Source organism: Entelurus aequoreus, linkage group LG09 (genome assembly GCF_033978785.1).
Source record: "Entelurus aequoreus isolate RoL-2023_Sb linkage group LG09, RoL_Eaeq_v1.1, whole genome shotgun sequence".
NCBI classification, from domain to species: Eukaryota; Metazoa; Chordata; class Actinopteri; order Syngnathiformes; family Syngnathidae; genus Entelurus; species Entelurus aequoreus.
Window position 1 is genome coordinate 14,016,816 of NC_084739.1, and position 25,780 is coordinate 14,042,595.

General features: G+C 40.2%; 2 protein-coding genes across 2 annotated transcripts in view; both read right to left on the bottom strand.

The window, feature by feature from the left end:
* The window catches only part of zdhhc16a (zinc finger DHHC-type palmitoyltransferase 16a), a 97,057-nt gene extending 93,965 nt beyond the window's left edge, over window positions 1-3,092 (bottom strand). The window contains exon 1 of the mRNA XM_062058120.1: window positions 3,021-3,092. The gene's annotated coding sequence lies outside the window, so the exon portion shown is untranslated. The remainder of the gene's footprint in view (window positions 1-3,020) is intronic.
* A 2,855-nt stretch (window positions 3,093-5,947) lies between these two features.
* On the bottom strand, window positions 5,948-21,667 carry npm3 (nucleophosmin/nucleoplasmin, 3). The gene is made up of 5 exons (XM_062057617.1): window positions 21,499-21,667; window positions 21,109-21,194; window positions 14,716-14,835; window positions 10,002-10,095; window positions 5,948-6,410 (listed from the first exon to the last, which is right to left on the bottom strand). Exons 1-5 carry the CDS (start codon window positions 21,569-21,571, stop codon window positions 6,304-6,306), a joined length of 480 nt encoding a protein of 159 aa, XP_061913601.1. The 5' UTR covers window positions 21,572-21,667; the 3' UTR covers window positions 5,948-6,303.
* Window positions 21,668-25,780: the final 4,113 nt, after the last annotated feature.

Genomic DNA, 25,780 nt, shown 5'->3' on the forward strand with positions numbered 1-25,780 from the left:
CATCAGCCCGGAGGTTGGGTCTTGGCACGCAGTTGGGACAATTGCGCCCAAACACGTCAAAAGTGGTAAAGGAATGGCTAAATCAGGCTCGAATTAAGGTTTTACAAAGGCCTTCCCAAAGTCCTGACTTAAACGTGTGGACAATGCTGAAGAAACAAGTCCATGTCAGAAAACCAACAAATTTAGCTGAACTGCACCACTTCTGTCAAGAGGAGTGGTCAAAAATTCTACCAGAAGCTTGTGGATTGCTACCAGAGTAAAACAACTTGCACTGAGCCTAGTCTATAAAATCCCCTACACCTCCCTGATACCGAAGAACATGTCAAACTACTTCCTTAACGTAAATGACCGCCATAACCACAACACCAGGGGGAGCTCCACTAACCACGTTAAACCCGGATTCCGATCTAACAAAGGTCTTAACTCACTCTCTTTCTATGCCACATCAATATGGAATGCACTCCCAACAGGTGTAAAAGAAAGGGCATCTCTATCCTCCTTCAAAACCGCATTAAAAGTACACCTCCAAGCAACTTCAACCCTAAACTAACACCCTCCCCGGATTGTTAATCAAATGTAAATAAACAAATGTAGATTATTTTTCTTATGCTTTCTGATCTCTCTCTCTCTCTATGTCCAATACTTGCTGTACATATCCTACCAAGTCAGTCCTACACTGTTTCAATGTCCAGTTCTCTGATGATGCAATTGTTGATGACTGAAGTGTTGATATCAACCAAACCTAACCCCCCACCCCCCTCCTCATCCCACACTGTAAATAATGTAAATAATTCAATGTATATACTCGGATGATTATCTTGTGTGATGACTATATTATGATGATAGTATATATCTGTATCATGAATCAATTTAAGTGGACCCCGACTTAAACAAGTTGAAAAACGTATTCGGGTGTTACCATTTAGTGGTCAATTGTACGGAATATGTACTTCACTGTGCAATCTACTAATAAAAGTTTCAATCAATCAATCAATCAAAAGGCACACGTACAGTCGTGGTCAAAAGTTTACATACACTTGTAAAGAATAATTTCTACAACTCTTATTTTTTAATATTTTTGTTTCATCTGACATCACATGGACAAAGATAAAACCTTCTGGAGGAAAGTTCTGTGGTCAGATGAAACAAAAATTGAGCTGTTTGGCCACAATACCCAGCAATATGTTTGGAGGAGAAAAGGTGAGGCCTTTAATCCCAGGAACAGGTGGTGGTCGTATTATGCTCTGGGCCTGTTTTGCTACCAATGGAACTGGTGCTTTACAGAGAGTAAATGGGACAATAAAAAAGGAGGATTACCTCCAAATTCTTCAGGACAACCTAAAATCATCAGCCCGGAGGTTGGGTCTTGAGCGCAGTTGGGTGTTCCAACAGGACAATGACCCCAAACACACGTCAAAAGTGGTAAAGAAATGGCTAAATCAGGCTAGGATTAAGGTTTTAGAATGGCCTTCCCAAAGTCCTGACTTAAACGTGTGGACAATGCTGAAGAAACAAGTCCATGTCAGAAAACCAACAAATTTAGCTAAACTGCACCAATTCTGTCAAGAGGAGTGGTCAAAAATTCAACCAGAAGCTTGTGGATGGCTACCAAAAGCGCCTTATTGCAGTAAAACTTGCCAAAGTACGTGTAACCAAATATTAACATTGCTGTATGTATACTTTTGACCCAGCAGATTTGCTCACATTTTCAGTAGACCCATAATAAATTCATAAAAGAACCAAACTTCATGAATGTTTTTTGTGACCAACAAGTATGTGCTCCAATCACTCTATCACAAAAAATTAAGAGTTGTAGAAATTATTGGAAACTCAAGACAACCATGACATTATGTTCTTTACAAGTGTACGTAAACTTATGATCACGACTGTACTTACCACCGTGCTGACTTGACATGAAATTATTACATATGGCTCCTTTAACCTTCAACTGCTACCCACAATAAGGGAATTACTATGAGAATAAAACATACATGAGAGAATAAGAATGTACACACTGTAGCACAATTGATCACATATGAAGGCGTTAGCTTGTGTAACTGATGTCTCACATGAATATTAGTGACGTTTTCCAGATATAGTCTGCGGTCTGAGTGCAGCGAGTTCAAGGTTACAGGAAAACTGACATTCCTCGTATGCGCAGGGCAGGAAGTATGCAGAATGACGATTAAGCTCACATGCAGAATGCTAACCTTCATCTGATAAGGCCTTATGAAATTCCTCTTGGATTTTAACACACACACACACACACACACACGTGTTTTAACGTGACTGACATATCAGATTAAAATTAAAAGGTCTTTCAGTGGGAGAAAAAGCTGTGTGTGTGTTGAGAGTGAATACAAAGTAAATGTGCTTGAGCCGTCGCCATGGCAACACACGGTTTTAATATTGTATTGAAGTGACACCTGTTTCCCAGAGAGGTGGAATCAATCAAGTACTTTATATATATATATATATATATATATATATATATATATATATATATATATATATATATATATATATACATACTTTGGAGGTAATGGTGGGTGACTATGTTGCTCCCTGCCATACTAAAATAAAGGAGGAAATAAGATACACAAAATACTCTGCAGCGATTTGTTCGAATGACTTACCACAATAAAAGAAGTGACACTTTTGTAATTTGCATGATAACACGACGACTCTCATTGTGCTGAGACATTTCAGATAAACGTTGGTTCATGTGTAGGTCGAACAATTTAGAGGATTTTCACTCACATTACTGTCGATAAGCCTTATTAATTAAGGACGTCTTTTTGGGGACAATATACTTTCATATTTAGCAAACACATTACACGGGTTGGACGTGCCTGATAAGTACGGGCTAACGTTAGCTCGGGGATTTTAATGGCCAATCATCGGGGGGAAAAACTCCCCATAAAACAAATGTGGTCACAACTTATTTTAATGTGTCACGGTTCAAAACTTTAAAAACAAAACTAGGAAACATTAGTTACTGTTTAATCCCCACACTTTACCTGAAATGCAGGCGAAATCATCGCAGGAAATGCACTCAGCTGTGGAGTAATTAGCGTATTCAATGCGCATGCGCGTTGTTACGGGTAAAGCAAAGTGAATCGATTCACTTGAGTGAATGACTCATAGGTACTCGAGTCAGCTATTTTTTACGGCCTTCCTAATATACTATTACAAACTAACAAAAAAATAGAATAAAAGAACAAATCTAACAAGAAAAAGTTGCAATGTTGACTTCAATAACACAAATATGGCAGGCAGGCTGTTATTTCTCACAAAAAAAATAATGAATCAAAATCAATGTTGTGAATTATTGAAGGCTCCAATTACTGTACATCAAATATTCCACTGTGGACATTTTTGGAGTAAATGTTGCATAGTCTGTGCTTTAGCCATTAAAAAAAACAGGGTTTTCTTTAACAAAAAGAGCATACAACATTTTAAAAAATGATCTGCCAAAATATTTGTTTTTTATTTTGGCATATCTGAAATTTAAGCTTGAAAATAAAAAAATAATGTGACTGGTTTTTAACATTTTTATGACTGAGACCCTATCAAATTGTGAGGGGAGCTCTAAAGGCAAAACAATATATGCATTTACTGTAATGGATTCCAAAAATTTACAGTACAGGCCAAAAGTTTGGACACACCTCCTCATTCAATGCCTTTTCTTTATTTTCATGACCATTCACATTGTAGATTGTCACTGAAGGCATCACAACTATGAATGAACACATGTGGAGTTATGTACTTAACAAAAAAGGTGAAATAACTGAAAACATGTTTTATGTTCTTGTTTCTTCAAAATAGCCACACTTTGCTCTAATTACTGCTTTGCACACTCTTGGCATTCTCTCGATGAGCTACAAGCACACCTGTGAAGTGAAAACCGTTCCAGGTGACTACCTCTTGAAGCTCATCGACAGAATGCCAAGTGTGCAAAAAAGTAATCAGAGCAAAGGGTGGCTATTTTGAAGAAACTAGAATATAAAAAAAGCTATAAAATATACTAGTAGTGGATACTAGATTGTGGATGGTGGGCTAAATCTCACCACCCAGGTGGACTATTAAAACCCTTCGTTGAAGACAGCCATAATACATACAAACTAGGGTTGTCCCGATACCAATATTTTAGTACCGGTAACAAAATGTTTTTCGATACTTTTCAGTACTTTTCTAAATAAAGAGGACCACAAACAATGGCATTATTGGTTTGATCTTAACAAAGAATCTTATGGTACATTAAACATGTTTCTTATTGCAATCGAAGAACAATTTTGTCCTTAAATAAAATAGTGAACATACTAGAAAACGTGTCTTTTAGTAGTAAGTAAGCAAACAAAGGCTCCTAATTTGTCTGCTGCCCATTATTTGTTGTCAAAATTATGAAGGACAAATTGTAAAAATTGACTATTAATCCACTTGTTCATTTACTGTTAATATCTGCTTATTTACAGCTTCAACATGCTCTATCTACACTTTTGTTAATATTTAATAATCACTTACTCTTCTGTTTGGAAACTTTACATTAGTTTTGAATGATACCAAATTTAGGTATCGATTCTATACCAAGTAGTTACAGGACCATACATTGGTCATATTCAAAGTCCTCATGTGTCCAGGGACATATTTCCTGAGTTTATAAACAAAATACAAATTTTAAAAAGGCAAAAAGATTTTGTGACGATAAAAAATATCGATATAATCATAGTAGTATCGACTAGATACACTATTGTACTTGGTATCATTACAGTGGATGTCAGGTGTAGATCCACCCATGGCATTTGTTTACATTAAGGGGTGCTAGCTTGCTGTTAGCGGTTAGCTATCGTATCCTCCTACAGTGTGTAGTGAACCCTGTTTAGCTATTGGGGTGCTGTTGGGAGAGTGGCTGTGCCAGCAACTTGAGGGTTCCTGGTTCGATCCCCAGCTTCTACCAACCAAGTCATGTCCGTTGTGTCCTTGAGCAAGACACTTCACCCTTGCTCCTTGTACCATTTTTGATTCATTATTACCGCGATACCATACTAGTACCGGTATACCGTACAAGCCTAATACAAACTAAGTTGCAACAAGTCGTCCCTCACCACATCCCGCTTAAAATTATGAAATTGCATTGTCCCATTTGAAATAAACTAATATACCGGTAATGTAAATACTACAGCTTCAACACATCGCTGTTTTTTTTAAGGATATATTTGAAACTAACTGTACTTTCTTTGGTTTCGAATTTAAGCAAGTTTAACCATTAAAAAGGCTACCTACTCAGTGGCCTAGTGGTTAGTGTCCGCCCTGAGATCGGTAGGTCCTCAGTTCAAACCCCGGCCGAGTCATACCAGACTCTAAAAATGGGACCCATTACCTCCCTGCTTGGCATTTAGCATCAAGGGTTGGAATTGGAGGTTAAATCACCAAAAAAGATTCCTGAGCGTGGCACCGCTGCTGCCCACTGCTCCCCTCACCTCCCAGGGGGTGAACAAGAGGATGGGTCAAATGCAGAGGACAAATTTCACCACACCTAGTGTGTGTGACAATCATTGGTACTTTAACTTTAACTAAAATACAAATACAATAGTATTGGCTACTCAAGGAGACCAAACCAATCAAAGATCACAGCCAATAATTGGCCTAGCCTCAGGCAGCATTACTATACTGGAGTGTAAAGATGACTAAATGGTCTTATTTAGAGCTCTCATAATGTTGATAACCCTATTTACAAGTTTGCAAACATGTTTTTTTATACTTTTGCTATAAAAATGTTTGATTTATAATTAGTGATTCCTAATTTGCGGAAATTCATATCCAGAAACAATTAACAAGGGACGGCTGTACTAATAAAATGTATTTGGTTTGAGCCATTACTCTTTTAAAAACATACTTACAATATAAATAAGCTACTGTACATGACCGTTAAAAAAGACAAACAAAATGATTTTTATGATTTTATTACAAAATCTTTCACCTTTGTGATTTAACATTTTACATAGAAGAAAACATTTAGAAACTAGAAAAATGTGACTTATGTTCATAAGTCCGTGCATGAGCTGGAGACGCCTTATTGCAGTTCTTTTACTATTATTTGTATTCAACTACTGTGAGTGTGTGGTCTTTTGCTGACTTTAGTCCTTAGCTCAGAGTGACAATTTGAGGGATAGCTCCAGCAGGCTGTTGGGAATATGCTGATGGTGTTTGGGCGTTGCAGCTGTTGGGACTTTATCAACTGCTGCCTCTGAATTGTGCTTTCCTCAAACATCGTCATGTGAGGCCTGACACTCCAATCAAGGCTCACTGCACCTGCTTCTTCTTTGCTGGTTTTACGGGGCTCAAGTCTTCTTCATCCGTATCATCTTCATCTTCCTCCTCCTCCAGGTCAGATTCTTCAATCCCTGAAGCTGAAGAAGAGAGAGCAACAAATGGTAATTGCTTCAAGATAATGGCTGAAGATTGTTTTGTGAATATATTATTTTTGCTCCTGGGCTCCCCCTGCAGCTGTGATTTGTAAATAATATTGTTGTATATATTTTCTATTCATGCAAGAGTAAATCATGACATAATATTATTCCTCATTTTGCAATATTTACTATACATTTTTGTAAATACACTACAATGGTAACTTAACTATTGTCATTCCAAGTACACCATTTATAAATTTTGTGATATTAAAAGCATACATTTTGTTCAGTTCATTCACAGATTGCATTTTATAGTGGTAAATGTTGGAAATATATTTTTAAAGATACATTATATTACGGCTGCAACGATTCATCAATTAAATATTTTAAAATACTTTGATTTATATTCTGTTGCTTTGATTAATCGTTTATTAAGTATAGAAATAAACAATAGAAACTTATATAATCCAGACAGCATCGAGTGCCTGGAACTTTTAATGCACGGATATAGTTCCCACATGGACACTACAATAGAGCACACATGAGAGTTTTCGCCCTAAAATGTATTTCAATGCGCACAAATTAAAAGTGCATTGTTGATTTTGTGCACTTATTAAGAAAAAAAAGAATGACTGTTTTGGCAAGCAAAGAAAACATTGACTTCCAATAAACTCAAATAAGTGTGTTTTATCCAATTAATCAAAAATAATAATACATTACTAAAATAATCGATAGGGGCAGCCTTAAAAAGGCCGATGATGTGATATGCATTGTCCAATTATTTTCTGGTATGTCAACAATAAATATATTATTGAGTCGAAAAAAATCTGAAGAATATCCAATATCTAATTTACTCCAACCTGTGAATCAATCAACGACCAATAAATATGAATTTGATATAGTAGACTTCTGAATAAAAAAACTATTTCTAAACCTCAGTTCAAGTTGGTTTAAAAAAAACAAAAACTACTACACAACTGAATAATGCCAGTTATTCATTTAGGCCTTGACCTATTTTCACTTGACTATTAACCCTCTAATAATTGGGTAAAATCATCTGAGATATGCTAGATCATACAGAGCCAGTTTCACTACATTGTAAGTCAGGATGTATCAGTATAAAAATCTCACGGTACGATATTGTCACAGTATTTCGGTAAAATAATATTGTGGCATTGCCCCCAAAAATAAAAAATACTTGGTAAAAATGCCACAGAGTGTTAAGTGAAGTGTCAGGTTTAAGATAAACACAACTACTGTAATTGAACACAAACATAATGCTCAAATGTTCTAAAACAGGGGAGCACATTATGTCGATCGCAAGCTACCGGTCAATCGTGGAGGGTGTGTCAGTCGAATGAGTATGGAAGCTGGACAAATAAGATGCCAAAAACCAAACATTTTCATGTGGTGTTGGACAGAAAGGAGGACTTTTTCTCCTCTTCCATTTGAAAATGTGGCCGTTATCATCACTACTGTCTGATTCCAATCAATGCAAGTCATCAGAATCAGGTAATACACCAGCTTATATTCTTGTCTTCATGAAAAAAAGGAATCTCTATGTGTTAAACATGCTTGTATTATCATTAAACACATTTAACTTGTTAACAAAAACGTCTCTTTCATAAATAAATAAATATAAATTATATATATATATGAATGAGGTAGATCCCTTCAACTTGGTCAATTGAAAAGTAGCTTGCCTGCAGAAAAAGTGTGGGTACCCCTGTTCTAAATCATATTTATTACTACAAACATGTATTTTTAAGTGCAAATAATTGTGTGGAACATCCACTGTTTCAGGGATATATTAAAAAAAAACTTTTGGAGTGTCTTTAAACTGACATCCAGTTACACTCCATGTTCAGTTTAGTGTCTTTCAACTTTTACTTTCTGAGAAGCAGTGTCCTCTGCTGTTGACATTTTTTTCCATATCTGCTTGAAAAATGCTGTTTCATAGAAAAGTCAACTTAACTTTTAATAATGTGAATACCTCACAAATGGATGTTTTGCTTTGCTGGCTTCAAATACATTTTCCAGGTGATGGTTTATCAAGTAGCTTCTCATTATATTCATATTCCCCGCGGTGTGCAGTGTCCGCGCTCTCACCGGCAATTTCCCTCTGCGCAGTGCGCCATGACCGATCTGTGTCGTCGTCTTGGAAACGCTCGAGTTGAAACTGCCGCACTTTGCAGTATGCAGACTTCATTTCATCCGCCAAAAAGTTATGTTTTCGCCAGGGTTTCTTAGTCTGCTTGTTGGCAACATTACTCAAAAGTTTGAGAACACATTTTGATGACATTTTTGAGGAAATGTTTAAAAAAGCAATTCCTTTTACCCCGGATTTCCACTGGATGCGAAACGGCAGAGAAATGTAGCCTCCACAGCGGCGGACCGACTCTTTCCGTTTCCATTCTAGTCTTTGTATCTCTATCATGGCGTTTCCATTCTGCACTAAAAATACGCAGGGCTCCTATTTTTGCCGGTCGCCACAACACTGCGGTTCAATTTAGCTCAAATCTGCTTGTGTTGGACAGGAAGTCATGCACAAACAAAATAAATTATCCAGTCTACTTTTAAAATAGAATAGTCCGTCTTCAAGGCCGATTGTATTTTACACTTTGAAACGTTCTAATAGCCGTGTACAGGCAAAAAGTCAACTTGTCAAAGGCTTTCAGTAGAGATGTCCGATAATATCGGGCTGCCGACATTATCGGCCGATAAATGCTTTAAAATGTAATATCGGAAATTATCGGTATCGGTTTCAAAAAGTACAATGTATGACTTTTTAAAACGCCGCTGTGTACACAGATGTAGGGAGAAGTACAGAGCGCCAATAAACCTTAAAGGCACTGCTTTTGCGTGCCGGCCCAATCACATAATACCTACGGCTTTTCACACACACAAGTGAATGCAAAGCATACTTGGTCAATTTAGCTAAAATCTGCTTGTGTTGGACTGATGTTGGACATACAGGTCACACTGAGGGTAGACGTATAAACAACTTTGACACTGTTACAAATATGTGCCACACTGTGAACCCACACCAAACAAGAATGACAAACACATTTCGGGAGAACATCCGCACCGTAACAACATAAACACAACAGAACAAATACCCAGAACCCCTTGCAGCACCAACTCTTCCGGGACGCTACAATATACACCCCGCAAACACCGCCCACCTCAACCTCCTCAAGCTCTCTCAGGGAGAGCATGTCCCAAATTCCAAGCTGCTGTTTTGAGGCATGTTAAAAAAAATAATGCACTTTGTGACTTCAATAATAAATATGGCAGTGCCATGTTGGCATTTTTTCCCATAACTTGAGTTGATTTATTTTGGAAAACCTTGTCACATTGTTTAATGCATCCAGCGGGGCATCACAACATAATTAGGCATAATAATGTGTTAATTCCACGACTGTATATATCGGTATCGGTTGATATCGGAATCGGTAATTAAGAGTTGGACAATATCGGAATATCGGCAAAAAAGCCATTATCGGACATATCTAGTTTTCAGACACAATTTCACCATGTAGGCAAGGTTAACGGTCTAAATTTGCGTTAGAAAAAGAAAAGCTGTGTTACCAATAAGGTGCAGGCCGCTGATGGTAACTGGTCCTGAACCAGCCTTGAGTCGGATGGTGACTGGTGCTTTCAGCTCGAAATCGCCCAAACTCACCTGGGGAAATAATTTACAACTTTAAATGATTGTACATACAGGTGTATATATAAAAAAAGAAAATCTATTAAGGACAGAAAAGCAGTGACGGCATAGTTGTAAGATTATAGCACATACTTAAATTTATATCAGAAGAGTCAATGGTCTGATGTCATCACTTACTTGCATATGTCAGTCGTGTCTGACTCAACATCAACTGGAAGTGATGACCCAAATCGATCAACTGAAAGCTCTTTTGACTCTTTTAATTGTGAATTACGTACTCAAGTAAGTCCCTCATCTCCCAATATGTAACTCAAAATGGCGATGATTTATGGGTGGTGGGGTTGAGCACTGCACATTCAACATTTAGGGGGCATTAAATGCAACATCCGGGTACTGCATTTTGACATACTTCTGGTTAAATAGAACACAGTCGAAGAAAGCTGCAGGTATTAGCAAATCTAAATTATTGTTTTTAATGCAACTTAAAAAACTAATACCCATGTCTTACTGCAAGTCGTTACATACGGTCAAAAACTTACAATTGTCTGTATGGACAACATTGTAAGCATTTAACTGATAAATGTGAATAGTTGAAAAGTAATTGTAAGCATTTAAACAATGATAATCTTAAATGTTAGACAGTTTACACCAAGCACTAATGTAATAGACTTAGACTTCCTTTTTATTGTCATTCAAATTTGAACTTTACTGTACAGATAAGAACAAAATTTCGTTACATAAGCTCATGGTAGTGCAGGATAAAAAAGCAATAAGGTCCATATATAAATAAATAAATAGGTTACTGTACAGATAAATATATTGCACTTTTTCACATGCATCCACGTTTATGGATGTATGTTATATTGTCTTTTTTATTCCAGCGATTTAATCCATTTTGGGGGGAGTTGAGGGGATAATTTAATTATGATGTGTTCAAGAGTCTTACAGCCTGAGGGAAGAAGCTGTTACAGAACCTGGAGGTTCTGCTTCGGAGGCTGCGGAACCTCTTTCTAGAGTCCAGCAGTGAAAACAGTCCTTGGTGGGGGTGGGAGGAGTCTTTGCAGATTTTCTGAGCCCTGGTCAGGCAGCGACTTTTTGCGAATAATATATAATAATGCAATTAACCTTTCCATCCATTTTCTACCGCTTGTCCCTTTTTGGGGTTGCTGGGGGGCTGGAGCCTATCCCAGCTGCACTTGGGCAGAAGGCAGTATTTGTCAATCAATTATCCTACATCAGTAAACAAACAAAAATGAAATGGACTCCATTTGTGTCAGCATAGCTTTGCTCCAAGCTCCACATTTACACTGTCAAGTCACGCCGATCCTGACCAGGGATGTAACGGTAAAAAGCATAATGATAAACCGTGGTAAAATTCTTGACGGTTAGTAATACCGTTTACATTTTTAAATTACTGAAAACTGTCATTTATTAATGCATTTTAGGCAACACTGCTTACTTCCTGGTAACAGAGTCACAGTAGCGCATGCACACTAGGGTCGTTCGGCTTGAAAAAACATGGCTGGAAACAACTACACAGACTTTGCTACAGAGATTTCCCCTCGGAATAAACCGAGCCAAGCGCTTGGTTTAACTTCATTTTCTTTTGCTTCGTTTCCGTGGAGTCTCGGCGTGCTTTTAAGAGCGCACTGCTGTTTTTAGATGGCGACAGGTGTGGACAATATTGGAGACAAACTCATTTGTCTCTCACTAAAAGTATACAGCGAAGGAGAAAACTATTTGATGTTGCTTTCTTTTTCTCAATACAGCGTCCATTAGCAGCTGTGAGAGTTAATGAGGTGAGGAAACATGCAGCAGGCGATGTGTCTGGAATGTTGCCACAACGTGAAAGTCTTTAGTTCGTTTACTGGGAGGCTCACTCTAAATGTATCTGTCCCGATACAGCATCTACATGTACATATAAATGTATATGCACTTTGAGTACCTTGAAGGTAGAAAAGCGCTAAACAAGTATAACCCTTTTATCATTTATACAACTTAAAAATCAACCAAAATGTAAAAATAGAGATAAAAGCATCATGTAATGAGAAAAAGTTGACACGTAATACTATTAATGAACAAAAAACAAGTATTTGTCTCTAAATATATGGCTTACGTTTATCTATAGCCTTTTTATTAGACATTACAAATTAAATGATGGTGTCGCATTCACACCCAACCTAACTCTGTTTTATCCAACATAATCAATAATCGTGATTTCAATATTGATAAAAAAATAGTTTTTATTATTTTGGCCATAATCCTGCAGCCCTATGTATAGGACTAGATCTCATTCATGAACACTATGTTCATCTAAATTGACAAAAAGGGCAGTTATGTCTTATGGCCAAATTTTTATTTATTTATTTATGTTATTTTTTTCTGCCATGTTACTTTGATTTTAATGCTTGTGTTGCTTTCATATGCACATTAAATGTCTACTTGAGGTACATGAAACAGTGTTTTTATCTACAATAACATTTCTTCTACAAATGCAAATCATTTTGAATGTGTTTGTGTTTTTTAAATAAAACTTGGTTAAAAGTACTTTTTGAAAATTTTGAGCACATTTAAAAATATTGCGATAATGATAACCGTGATAATTTAGTTCACAAAAACTGATAAATTATATCGTGACTCCCTCAGCTTCCGACTGCTCCGTTTCACCCTTCCTTTGTGCTCGCTAAGCTTCTATAACCAGCAGTTCATCCTCTGTATACTCAGGTTCAAAAATATATGGTTGCAAATCCTCATTGGTCCAAAAATAGCCATCTTTATCATTTATTACAAAGCCTGCCATGATTAAAACACGCACGTTTTTGTTACCGGAAGTAGGAACACGTTTGCTGCCGAAAATGCATTATAAATATGTTTTTCCAAAAAAATACAGTTCCCCTTTAAGGTTTTTAATGCCATTTAAGGGCTTAATTTTTGCTAAATCCATTAAACCTGTAGAGACTCCTCCCACACCCACCAAGGACTGTTCTCACTGCTGGACTCTGGAAAGATGTTCCGCAGCCTCCGTAGCAGAACCTCCAGGTTCTGTAACAGCTTCTTCCCTCAGGCACAAGACTCTTAAAACGCATCATAATAATCCCCTCAATTCTTACACTTTCCATCCTTTGCAACTCAGCTACTGTGTGGAACAATTTCCCTTGTGGATCATTAAGGTTTGTCTAAGTCTAATTCCAAAGACATGCACCTGGGGATAGGTTGATTGGCAACACTAAATGGGCCCTAGTGTGTGAATGTTGTCTGTCTATCTGTGTTGGCCCTACGACGAGGTGGCGACTTGTCCAGGGTGTACTCCGCCTTCCGCCCGATTGTAGCTAAGATAGGCTCCAGCACGAAAGGGATAAGCGGTAGAAAATGGATGGATGGAAGTCTAATTCCCCCCAAAAACGGATTAACTCGCTGGATTATTAAGACAATATAACATACATCTGTAAATGTGGATGCACATGCAGAAGTGCAATACACTTATCTGTACAGTAAATCTATTTATATCTGCACCTTATTGCTCTTCTATCCTGCACTACAATGAGCTAATGCAACAAAATTTAGTTCTTATCTGTACTGTAAAGTTCAAATTTGAATGACAAAGGAAGCTACGTCATCCGGGAGGAGCTCAAAGTAAAGCCGCTGCTCCTCCACATCGAGAGGAGCCAGATGAGGTGGTTCGGGCATCTGGTCAGGATGTCACCCGAACGCCTCCCTAGGGAGGTGTTTCGGGCACGTCCGACCGGTAGGAGGCCACGGGGAAGACCCAGGACACGTTGGGAAGACTATCTCTCCCGGCTGGCCTGGGAACGCCTCGGGATCCCCCGGGTAGAGCTGGACGAAGTGGCTGGGGAGAGGGAAGTCTGGGGTTCCCTGCTTAGGTTGCTGCCCCCGCGACCCGACCTCGGATAAGCGAAAGAATATGGATGCATGGATAGGAAGTCAGTCTCTAAGTCTAAATGACTTTTAATTAGATGCTAATTTTAATGACACTTTAATGGCATGCAAATAGACTATCCAATTATCGCCTGCTCCCAAATAATAGATAGATAGTACTTTTGATTCCTTCAGGAGAGTTCCCTTAGGAAAATGTAAATTCCAGCAGCAGTGTACAGAATTGAGAACGAATATAATAATAAAATAATTACAAATAATAAAAATAAGATAAAGATAAATCTTATTTTTATTATTTGTAATTATTTTATTATTATATTATATTATATATATATATATATATATATATATATATATATATATATATATATATAAAGATAAAATTAAAAGGTCGAGAACTACAGAGCTACTGGAGATGCAGCCGCCTTCCACATATAATGCATCCTCCTTCAAGGTTAGGTTAAAATTAAAGCCCCAACTCTCGGTAGGTCGTGAGTTCAAACCCCGACCGAGTCGTACCAAAGACTATACAAGTGGGACCCATTACCCCCCTGCTTGGCAATCAGCATCAAGGGTTGGAATTGGGGGTTAAATCACCAAAATGAATCCCGAGCGCTGCTCACTGCTCCCCTCACCTCCCGGGGGGTGGAACAAGGGGATGGGTCAAATGCAGGGGGTAATTTCACCACACCTAGTGTGTGTGAGAGACTATCAGTGTTTTTTTTAAACTGAATAATTTACCATTGGCAAGCAGCTGCTGTGAAGGTTGGCTATTGGCACTGACGTGATCTTTCCCTGATGGTTCATGGCTGTCACCTCCACCACGTTGCTCTCCTCCTTGGCATCTTCTCCCAGACATACCTGTCCAAGCCACACACATACACACATACTGGTTATCATTTGGAATGGGGACCAAGTTTTTGATCATCATTTGTGGGGACCACACTTTCTACAGGTTGTGGAGACATTAAAAAAAATTATAGGTAAAATGGCCACTGCGCAGTTAGCTCATACACGTCTTTAAATCTCTGGATTGATGAAGTAATGTGCTGATCATTCTTACTGGGGACCCTTGGGGAAAAAAAAAAAGAGTTAATATGGTTCATGGGGACAAAATTTAAATAATTTGGCATAATTCACACAAATTTGTACGTGACTACTGAGGACCATTTAAAAAAAAAAAAAAAAAAGTTCTAATTAAATATGACATGATCCTCAGAATACAGCACTACAGCTGTCCTCTTATAGGAAGTTTCACCACTTAAATGTTCAAGCAAATCCTGCATCTTCTGTGACATTACTGAAAACTGCTATTTAGGCAAATTCTGAATGTGAATCATACTTCAAGGTAATAATGTTTTACAATCATGCTGTATGAAAATGTCATCCTATGGAACACTAAACCAGATTTTGTTTTTGGAAAAATATATTACTTTTAACTAACATACTAACACACTCAAACTAACCAGTAAACATGTTTTATGGGCCAAAGCTTAAAAATCACTTACCGTATTTTTCGGACTATAAGTCGCAGTTTTTTTCATAGTTTGGCCGGGGGTGCGACTTATACTCAGGAGCGACTTATGTGTGAAATTATTAACACATTACCGTAAAATATCAACCCGCGGCTCTAGAGCCCCATGCGGCTCTTTAGCGCCGCCCTAGTGGCTCTTTGGAGCTTTTTCAAAAATGTGTGAAAAATGGAAAAAGATGAGGGGTAAAAAAATATTTTGGATTTTAATATGGTTTCTGTAGGAGGACAAACATGACACAAACCTCCCTAATTGTTATAAAGTACACTGTTTTTAAAAATAAACATGCTTCACTGATTCGAGTATTTGCCGAGCGCCGTTTTGTCCTACTAATTTTGGCGGTCCTTGAACTCACCGTATTTTGTTTACATATATAACTTTCTCCGACTTCCTAGGACATGTTTTATTTTATGCCACTTCTTTTTCTGTCTCATATTGTCCACCAAACTTTTAATGTTGTGCGTGAATGCACAAAGGTGAGTTTTGTTGATGTTATTGACTTGTGTGGAGTGCTAATCAGGCATATTTGGTCACTGCATGACTACAAGCTAATCGATGCTAACATGCTATTTAGGCTAGCCAAATGTACATATTGCATCATTATGTCTCATTTGTACGTATATTTGAGGTAATTTAGTTTCCTTTAAGTCCTCTTAATTCAATTCATATCTCATGACACACTATCTGTATGTAATATGGCTTTTAATTTTTTGCGGCTCCAGACAGATTTGTTTTTTGTATTTTTGCTCCAATATGGCTCTTTCAACATTTTGGGTTGCCGACCCCTGGACTAGACATATAAGATTTCATGGGATTTAGCGATTAAGGAGTGACAGATAGTTTGGTAAACGTATAGCATGTTCTATATGTTACAGTTATTTGAATGACTCTTACCATAATATGTTACGTTAAAGGCCTACTGAAACCCACTACTACCGACCACGCAGTCTGATAGTTTATATATCAATGATGAAATCTTAACATTATAACACATGCCAATACGGCCGGGTTAACTTATAAAGTGACATTTTAAATTTGCCGCTAAACTTCCGGTTCGAAACGCCTCTGAGGATGACGTATGCGCGTGACGTAGCCCGGCGAACACGGGTATGCCTTCCACATTGAAGCCAATACGAAAAAGCTCTGTTTTCATTTCATAATTCCACAGTATTCTGGACATCTGTGTTCGTGAATCTGTTTCAATCATGTTCATTGCATTATGAAGAAGGAAGCTGAGCAAGCAAAGAAGAAAGTTGTCGGTGCGAAATGGACGTATTTTTCGAACGTAGTCAGCCACAACAGTACACAGCCGGCGCTTCTTTGTTTACATTCCCGAAAGATGCAGTCAAGATGGAAGAACTCGGATAACAGAGACTCTAACCAGGAGGACTTTTGACTTCGATACACAGACGCCTGTAGAGAACTGGGACAACACAGACTCTTACCAGGATTACTTTGATTTGGATGACAAAGACGCAGACGTGCTTCTGTGAGTATGCAGCTTTGGCTTCTAAACATTTGATCGCTTGACCGTATGTGCGCAACTTTTTTTTGCGTATGTACGTAACTTTTTTTAAATATATAAGCTTTATGAACCTTGGGTTAGGTGAACGGTCTTTTGGGCTGAGTGATTGTGTGTGTTGATCAGGTGTTTGAATCGTATTGGCGTGTTCTATGGAGCTAGGAGCTAGCATAGGAGCTAGGAGCTAGCATAACACGTACTGTACCGTACGTGCGCGTCACGTACGCAACTTTTTAAAAATATATAAGCTTTATGAACCTTGGGTTAGGTGAACGGTCTTTTGGGCTGAGTGATTGTGTGTGTTGATCAGGTGTTTGAATTGTATTGGCGTGTTCTATGGAGCTAGGAGCTAGCAGAGGAGCTAGGAGCTAGCATAACAAACACGCAGGTGTTTTTATGCAGGATTAATTTGTGGCATGTTAAATATAAGCCTGGTTGTGTTGTGGCTAATAGAGTATATATATGTCTTGTGTTTATTTACTGTTGTAGTCATTCCCAGCTGAATATCAGGTCACCCCCGGCTCTCACAGCATCTTCCCTATCTGAATAGCTTCAACTCCCCACTAGTCCTTCACTTGCACTTTACTCATCCACAAATCTTTCATCCTCGCTGAAATTAATGGGGAAATTGTCGCTTTCTCGGTCCGAATCTCTCTCACTTCATGCGGCCATCATTGTAAACAATAGGGAACTTTGCGTATATGTTCAACTGACTACGTCACGCTACTTCCGGTAGGGGCAAGCCTTTTTTTTTATCAGATACCAAAAGTTGCAATCTTTATCGTCGTTGTTCTATACTAAATCCTTTCAGCAAAAATATGGCAATATCGCGAAATGATCAAGTATGACACATAGAATAGATCTGCTATCCCCGTTTAAATAAAAAAAATTCATTTCAGTAGGCCTTTAACATACCAGGCACGTTCTCAGTTGGTTATTTATGCCTCATATAACGTACACTTATTCAGCCTGTTCACTATTCTTTATTTATTTTAAATTGCCTTTCAAATGTCTATTCCTGGTGTTGGGTTTTATCAAATAAATTTCCCCCAAAAAATGTGACTTATACTCCAGTGCGACTTATGTTTTTTTCCTTCTTTATTATGCATTTTCAGCCGGTGCGAATTATATTCCGGAGCGACTTAAACTACGGAGCGACTTATACTCCGAAAAATACGGTACTTTGATATAAGGGCCCTGAGATCGGTAGGTCGTGAGTTCAAACCCCAGCCGAGTCAAACCAAAGACTATAAAAATGGGACCCATTACCTCCCTGCTTGGCACTCAGCATCAAGGGTTGGAATTGGGGGTTAAATTACAAAAAATGATTCCCGGGCACGGCCACCACTGCTGCTCACTGCTCCCCTCACCTCCCAGGGCGTGATCAAGGGTGATGGGTCAAATACAGAGAATAATTTCGCCACACCGAGTGTGTGTGTGTGACAATCATTGGTACTTTAACTTTAACCTCTAAAGGCCTGAGTGGCCACATGCGTGGACAGCACCTTTTAGCTCTTATTTCCAAAATTGTCTACACTACTGAATTGGGGTCTAATGGCCCTTATGTGGACACTTCTAAGTGACTTTACCAGGCACGTTCTCAGTTGGTTATTTGTGCGTCATATAACGTACACTTATTCAGCCTGTTGTTCACTATTCTTTATTTATTTTAAATTGCCTTTCAAATGTCTATTATTGGTTTTGGGTTTTATCAAATAAATTTCCCCCAAAAATGTGACTTATACTCCAGTGCGACTTATATGTTTTTTTCCTTCTTTATTATGCATTTTCGGCCGGTGCGATTTATACTCCGGAGCGACTTATAGTCTGAAAAATACGGTAGGCATCTTCAGAATGGATCTGACTATCATTTAACAATCGGGATGGCCCCACTATGGACTGGACTCTCACTATTATGTTAGATCCACTATGGACTGGACTTTCACAATATTATGCTAGACCAACTCAACGTCCATTGCATCCGGTCTCCCCTAGAGGGGGGTTCCACCCACATCTGCGGTCTTTTCCAAGGTTTCTCATAGTCATTCTCATTGACATCCCACTGGGTTGTGAGTTTTTCCTTGCCCTGATGTGGCTGATTTTTTTTGTCCCCATACCGTCAGAGGTCCCCTAAAGGGGACTGTGTAAACAGAGCGATGTCCCCATTAAAGGCCTACTGAAACCCACTACTACCGACCACGCAGTCTGATAGTTTATATATCAATGATGAAATCTTAACATTATAACACATGCCAATACGGCCGGGTTAACTTATAAAGTGACATTTTAAATTTGCCGCTAAACTTCCGGTTCGAAACGCCTCTGAGGATGACGTATGCGTGTGACGTAGCCCGGCGAACACGGGTATGCCTTCCACATTGAAGCCGATACGAAAAAGCTCTGTTTTCATTTCATAATTCCACAGTATTCTGGACATCTGTGTTCGTGAATCTGTTTCAATCATGTTCATTGCATTATGGAGAAGGAAGCCGAGCAAGCAAAGAAGAAAGTTGTCGGTGCGAAATGGACGTATTTTTCGAACGTAGTCAGCCACAACAGTACACAGCCGGCGCTTCTTTGTTTACATTCCCGAAAGATGCAGTCAAGATGGAAGAACTCGGATAACAGAGACTCTAACCAGGAGGACTTTTGATTTGGATACACAGACGCCTGTAGAGAACTGGGACAACACAGACTCTTACCAGGATTACTTTGATTTGGATGACAAAGACGCAGACGTGCTACTGTGAGTATGCAGCTTTGGCTTTTTTTTGCGTATGTACGTAACTTTTTTAAAATATATAAGCTTTATGAACCTTGGGTTAGGTGAACGGTCTTTTGGGCTGAGTGATTGTGTGTGTTGATCATGTGTTTGAATTGTATTGGCGTGTTCTATGGAGCTAGGAGCTAGCAGAGGAGCTAGGAGCTAGCATAACACGTACCGTACCGTACGTGCGCGTCACGTACGTAACTTTTTAAAAATATATAAGCTTTATGAACCTTGGGTTAGGTGAACGGTCTTTTGGGCTGAGTGATTGTGTGTGTTGATCGGGTGTTTGAATTGTATTGGCGTGTTCTATGGAGCTAGGAGCTAGCAGAGGAGCTAGGAGCTAGCATAACAAACACGCAGGTGTTATTATGCAGGATTAATTTGTGGCATATTAAATATAAGCCTGGTTGTGTTGTGGCTAATAGAGTATATATATGTCTTGTGTTTATTTACTGTTGTAGTCATTCCCAGCTGAATATCAGGTACCGTGAGTATGCAGCCTTGGCTGCTAAACATTCGATAACTTGACCGTATGTGCGCGTCACGTACGTAACTTTTAAAAATATATAAGCTTTATGAACCTTGGGTTAGGTAAACGGTCTTTTGGGCTTAGTGATTGTGTGTGTTGATCAGCTGTTTGAATTGTATTGGCGTGTTCTATGGAGCTAGGAGCTAGCAGAGGAGCTAGGAGCTAGCATAACAAACACGCAGGTGTTTTTATGCAGGATTAATTTGTGGCATATTAAATATAAGCCTGGTTGTGTTGTGGCTAATAGAGTATATATATGTCTTGTGTTTATTTACTGTTGTAGTCATTCCCAGCTGAATATCAGGTCACCCCCGGCTCTCACAGCATCTTCCCTATCTGAATAGCTTCAACTCCCCACTAGTCCTTCACTTGCACTTTACTCATCCACAAATCTTTCATCCTCGCTCAAATTAATGGGGAAATTGTCGCTTTCTCGGTCCGAATCTCTCTCACTTCATGCGGCCATCATTGTAAACAATAGGGAACTTTGCGTATATGTTCAACTGACTACGTCACGCTACTTCCGGTAGGTGCAAGCCTTTTTTTTATCAGATACCAAAAGTTGCAATCTTTATCGTCGTTGTTCTATACTAAATCCTTTCAGCAAAAATATGGCAATATCGCGAAATGATCAAGTATGACACATAGAATAGATCTGCTATCCCCGTTTAAATAAAAAAAATTCATTTCAGTAGGCCTTTAAGTAAGCATTGCCAAAACACACACACACACATTACAACTGCCTTTCACACTTTATCATTTTAAATGATAGCGAGCATACCGTTCTGAGCTCAAGGAAGTGCTCTAGATCGTCCTCTTCATCTCTTTGGAAGGTGTAGAAAGGTACTTTGGAGGAGAGCTGGCAGCCTGTAAAAGAGAGATGTATGAGAATAATAGTAATGTTGTAGTTTGACTTGAGGACAATTGTTAGGACAGATGCTACCATGAATTGATTAACGTGGACCCCGACTTAAACAAGTTGAAAAACGTATTGGGGTGTTCCCATTTAGTGGTCAATTGTAGGGAATATGTACTGTACTGTGCAATCTACTAATAAAAGTCTCAATCAATCAATACATGCTGGAAACACGTGGGCGCCGCCAGGTAAGCTAACCGACTCGAAGCAATAAAATACATCACCATATAAATCGGTTTTAAATCCTCAACTCACTGAACAGGAAGCTCTCTAGCTTTTTTTCACTAGCCAAGCCGACATCCGAACTCTCTTCGCTTGAGAAAGACATCCTGAAAACAGCTCTAACTGGCGGCAGGTTGACAGCGCACGTTTTACAAAACACGAGCTACTTCCCACTCCGGACCAACTGGCGTCGCATTTCAAAGGCGTTTATTTGACGTCATCAACGCGCGACATAATTTCGCGCATGCAAGTTTGTTTTTTTATTTAAATTTTTTTTATTAACCAACAAACATACATTTGAAAATTCAGACGAAGGAACAACAAGAAAATAAAACAAAAGCAAATACAGAGAGTGATAGCTGCTAGCAACCCAACCTAAACCCCCCACCCCCGTCACATCCCACCCCCCGGCATACTTGCCAACCTTGAGACCTCCAAATTCGGGAGGGGGGGTTTAGGTGGGCGGGGTTAAAGGGGGAGGAGTATATTTATAGCTAGAATTCACTGAAATTCAAGTATTTCTTATATATATATATATATATATATATATATATATATATATATATATATATATATATATATATATATATATATATATATATATATATATATATATATATATATATATATATATATATGTATATATATATATATATATATATATATATATATAAAATAAATACTTGACTTTCAGTGAATTCTAGCTATATATATATATATATATATATATATATATATATATATATATATATATATATATATATATATATATATATATATATATATATATATATATATATATATATATATACGTATAACAAAATAAAATAAATACTTGACTTCCATATACACAACAGCAATAACACCGGGGTTAGAATGTGGGTACATTATGGATCCTCCAGCTGGCTGCAGGGGGTGGCAGGGAGACGTCCCTGTCGCTGCTCCACCACCCAGAGATGTTCCGGGATTAAAGGAGCGAAACATCCGTGAAGGGTGGCTCCCGGCTGACGACCCTGCAGCCAGCACCACATGGCACTGTCGGAGGTGCGTCAGGCAGTAATGCCCTGCAAGTGTTAACTTGTGCTTACATCTATGTTAACTGGCTTTCCAGTGACTACTGTGAACAGAGCAGTTGGCATCCAGGAAAAGACTGGTGGGCTGCCAGGGAAGACTGGCTGGCAGCAGGAAAGACTGCACCAGGGGTGGAGGGGCTAGTTACCCTTTTCCACATGTCTGTGAAGCAAGCTCCATGGACTCCCTAACCTAACTACAAGCAATTTAAGGAAGAAACAGCCCGGCGGTCCACCGAGAGGTGGGATGAAAGATGGACCAATCAGGACGGATTACACGGAAACGACTGGCACAACAATGACGAACGAGCAGAGGATCCTCAGAGAATGTGGCTGTGTGTGGGCCAAGGAAACAACCTACCGGGGCCTGCGAATACACCAGGGAAAGGCAAAATGCGGCGGTGGCCGCAACCAGATGCAAGCTGGCACTGCAGAAGCAGATCAGACAAGGAGGAATCTTAGCCAGGTTGAGCACCACAGTGCTATTGATCCTACCATTGCAACTGGTGAGAGAGAGGAGGACCAGCCTTCCCTGCAGGATGTGCAGCAACAACAGCACAGCCCACAGCACAGTGAAACACCAAGTAGAGAACCCACAAGAGGAACATCAGAGAAGCTTATCTGGAAAGCCAAAGTGAAGTGGCCAAAAGCCAACGACAAAGACTCCTGGAGCAGCTTCGATTTTAACTTATGCACCACACTCCAAAGTGCGCTAAAAGGCAGTGTAACTTCCAAACTAAACATTATGGGAGACATCATTTACGAAGAAGGGAAAGAGCGTTTTGGATTGATGCCACAGAGGAAGATCGTTCCCAAACAGAGCGGGAGACGGGAGAGGGAAATCCTCGAGCTCGTAAAGGAACGCCGCCTCTTATGCAAGCAGTGGAGGAAAGCCAATGACCAGGAGAAAGTCGGCCTGAAGAACCTGTGGGACCGGATCAAAGTAAGACTCGCACAACTGAGGAGAGCTGAAAGAATCAGGAAACGCAGAAGCCGCAGGGAGAAAGCAAGGGCAAGCTTCTTCCGGGACCCCTTCAAGTATGCTCAAAGCCTGCTAGAGGAAAAGAAGAACGGGACACTCCAGACCAGTGAGCAGGAGTTGGAGGAACACATCAAAGTCCAGCTCAGTGATAGCCAAAAGGATCTCCCCCTCGGATCACCGGGGCACGTACCTCGCCCACCTGAGCCTTCCTCGCAGTTTGACACCACCCCCCCGAGATGGGCTGAGGTTAAGCAAGTGGTTGAGCGTGCAAGAACTGCTTCAGCACCCGGACCGAACGGGGTACCTTACAAGGTTTTCAAAAACTGTCCTGGACTCCTGAAGCTGTTGTGGAAGCTGATGGGCGTTGCCTGGAAAACCCAGTCCATACCATCATCGTGGAGCAGAGCAATAACAATTTTTATCCCAAAAGAGAGTAACTCTTGTAACATCGACAAGTTCAGAGGTATTGCCCTACTGAATGTGAAAGGGAAGCTTTTCTTCACCGTGGTGGCGAAGCGGATGACCAACTACCTTCTGGCAAACAATTACATCGACACCAGTTGTCAGAAGGCAGGCGTTCCAGGCTTCCCTGGCTGCGTGGAGCACTCGGCCATGATCTGGGAGCAAATCCAGTCAGCCAAGCGCAACAAAGCGGACCTGCATGTGGTTTGGTTGGATCTGGCCAATGCCTATGGATCGGTTCCACATCAACTCATCAGTTTTGCACTCAACTTCTTCCACATTCCATCATGCATCCAAAGCCTGGTAGTAAACTACTTTAACAACTTCAAAGTCTGCTACACGACTCAGCTGGTTGGCACCAGTTAGAGAAGGGAATAGCAATGGGTTGCTCTATCTCTCCAATACTGTTCATAACAGCCTTCGAGATCATCCTTATCGGTGGAAGACAGATGGCCCGAGGAGTGAGATCTGAGTCAGGCCAGTGACTCCCGGCGCTGCGGGGCTACATGGATGATGTTACCATCCTCCTCCAGACGGCTGCATGTACCTCCAGACTCCTGAAAAGACTCGGGGAGCTCCTAGCATGGGCACGGATGAAAATAAAACCTGCCAAGTCCCGCAGCCTCTCCATCCGGAAAGGAGCCAGGAATGACAACATCTCATTCTCAGTGGATGGTGAATTAATCCCACGCGTGGTCGACCAACCTGTGCGGAGCCTCGGAAGGCGTTACACTGCTGACATGTCTGATAAGCACATGGCTGCCTCTGTCACTTCTCAGCTGAAGGATGGCCTGAACACAATTGACCAAAGCTATATTCCAGGTAAATTCAAGGTCTGGTGTTACCAGTTCAACTTATACCATCGCCTGATGTGGCCCTTGAAGTTGTGCGACATCACCTCCACAACAGTCCTCAAGATGGACTCAAAAGCCAACAACTACATTCGCAAGTGGATGGGCCTTCCCAGACGTCTTTCCAACACGGCGCTGTTTGGAAGAACCATTCTGAAGCTGCCACTGAAATCCATCAGCTTGGGCTACAAACAGGAGAAGGTGAGGCTCGTGTTCGAGCTCAGAGACTCACCTGATCCGTCTGTCCGTAACACCAAGACCCAAGTCTGTACAGGGCGTAAGTGGAATGCGACGCAGACAGTAGACCAGGCCATCGTCCGACTGAAACACCAGGAGATGGTAGGACAGATACAGTCTGGCAGAGCCGGCTTTGGATGGGGAGCAGCATCCAAGATGTGGTCCAAAGCCTCAAGGAAGGAAAGAAAAGATCTGGTGATCTCAGAAGTGGTCAAGATGGAAGAGGAGAGCTACATGATCAAGGCTGTGGGCCAACAGCAGCAAGGGAGATGGACCAATTGGGAGGCTGTTGTCAACAGAGTTGTTACGTGGGCAGACATGTGGAAGATGCCCCAGGCGAGGCTAAGTTTCCTCATCAGGGCCACGTACGATACCCTCCCCAGTCCCGGGAACTTGCATGTGTGGTACGGGGCAGAGGTGACCTGCCAGCTCTGTGACTCCCAGAACCCAAGCTTGCGTCACATTCTTTCTGGCTGCAAGGTAGCTTTGTCGCAGGGCCGGTATGGATGGCGGCACGACCGCGTCCTGCGAAGGCTAGCTGAAATCCTGGAGGCACGCAGAGTGGAAGCAAATGGGGCCGGTCCGGGAACAGCTCAGTGGTTGATTAAGTTTGTCAAGCAAGGTGGCCAGCCTCAGAGCAGCAGCAAGAGCATCCAGTCTCTCCTGTCAGCTGGCGGAGAATGGAACATGAGGGCTGATCTAGATCGTCAGTT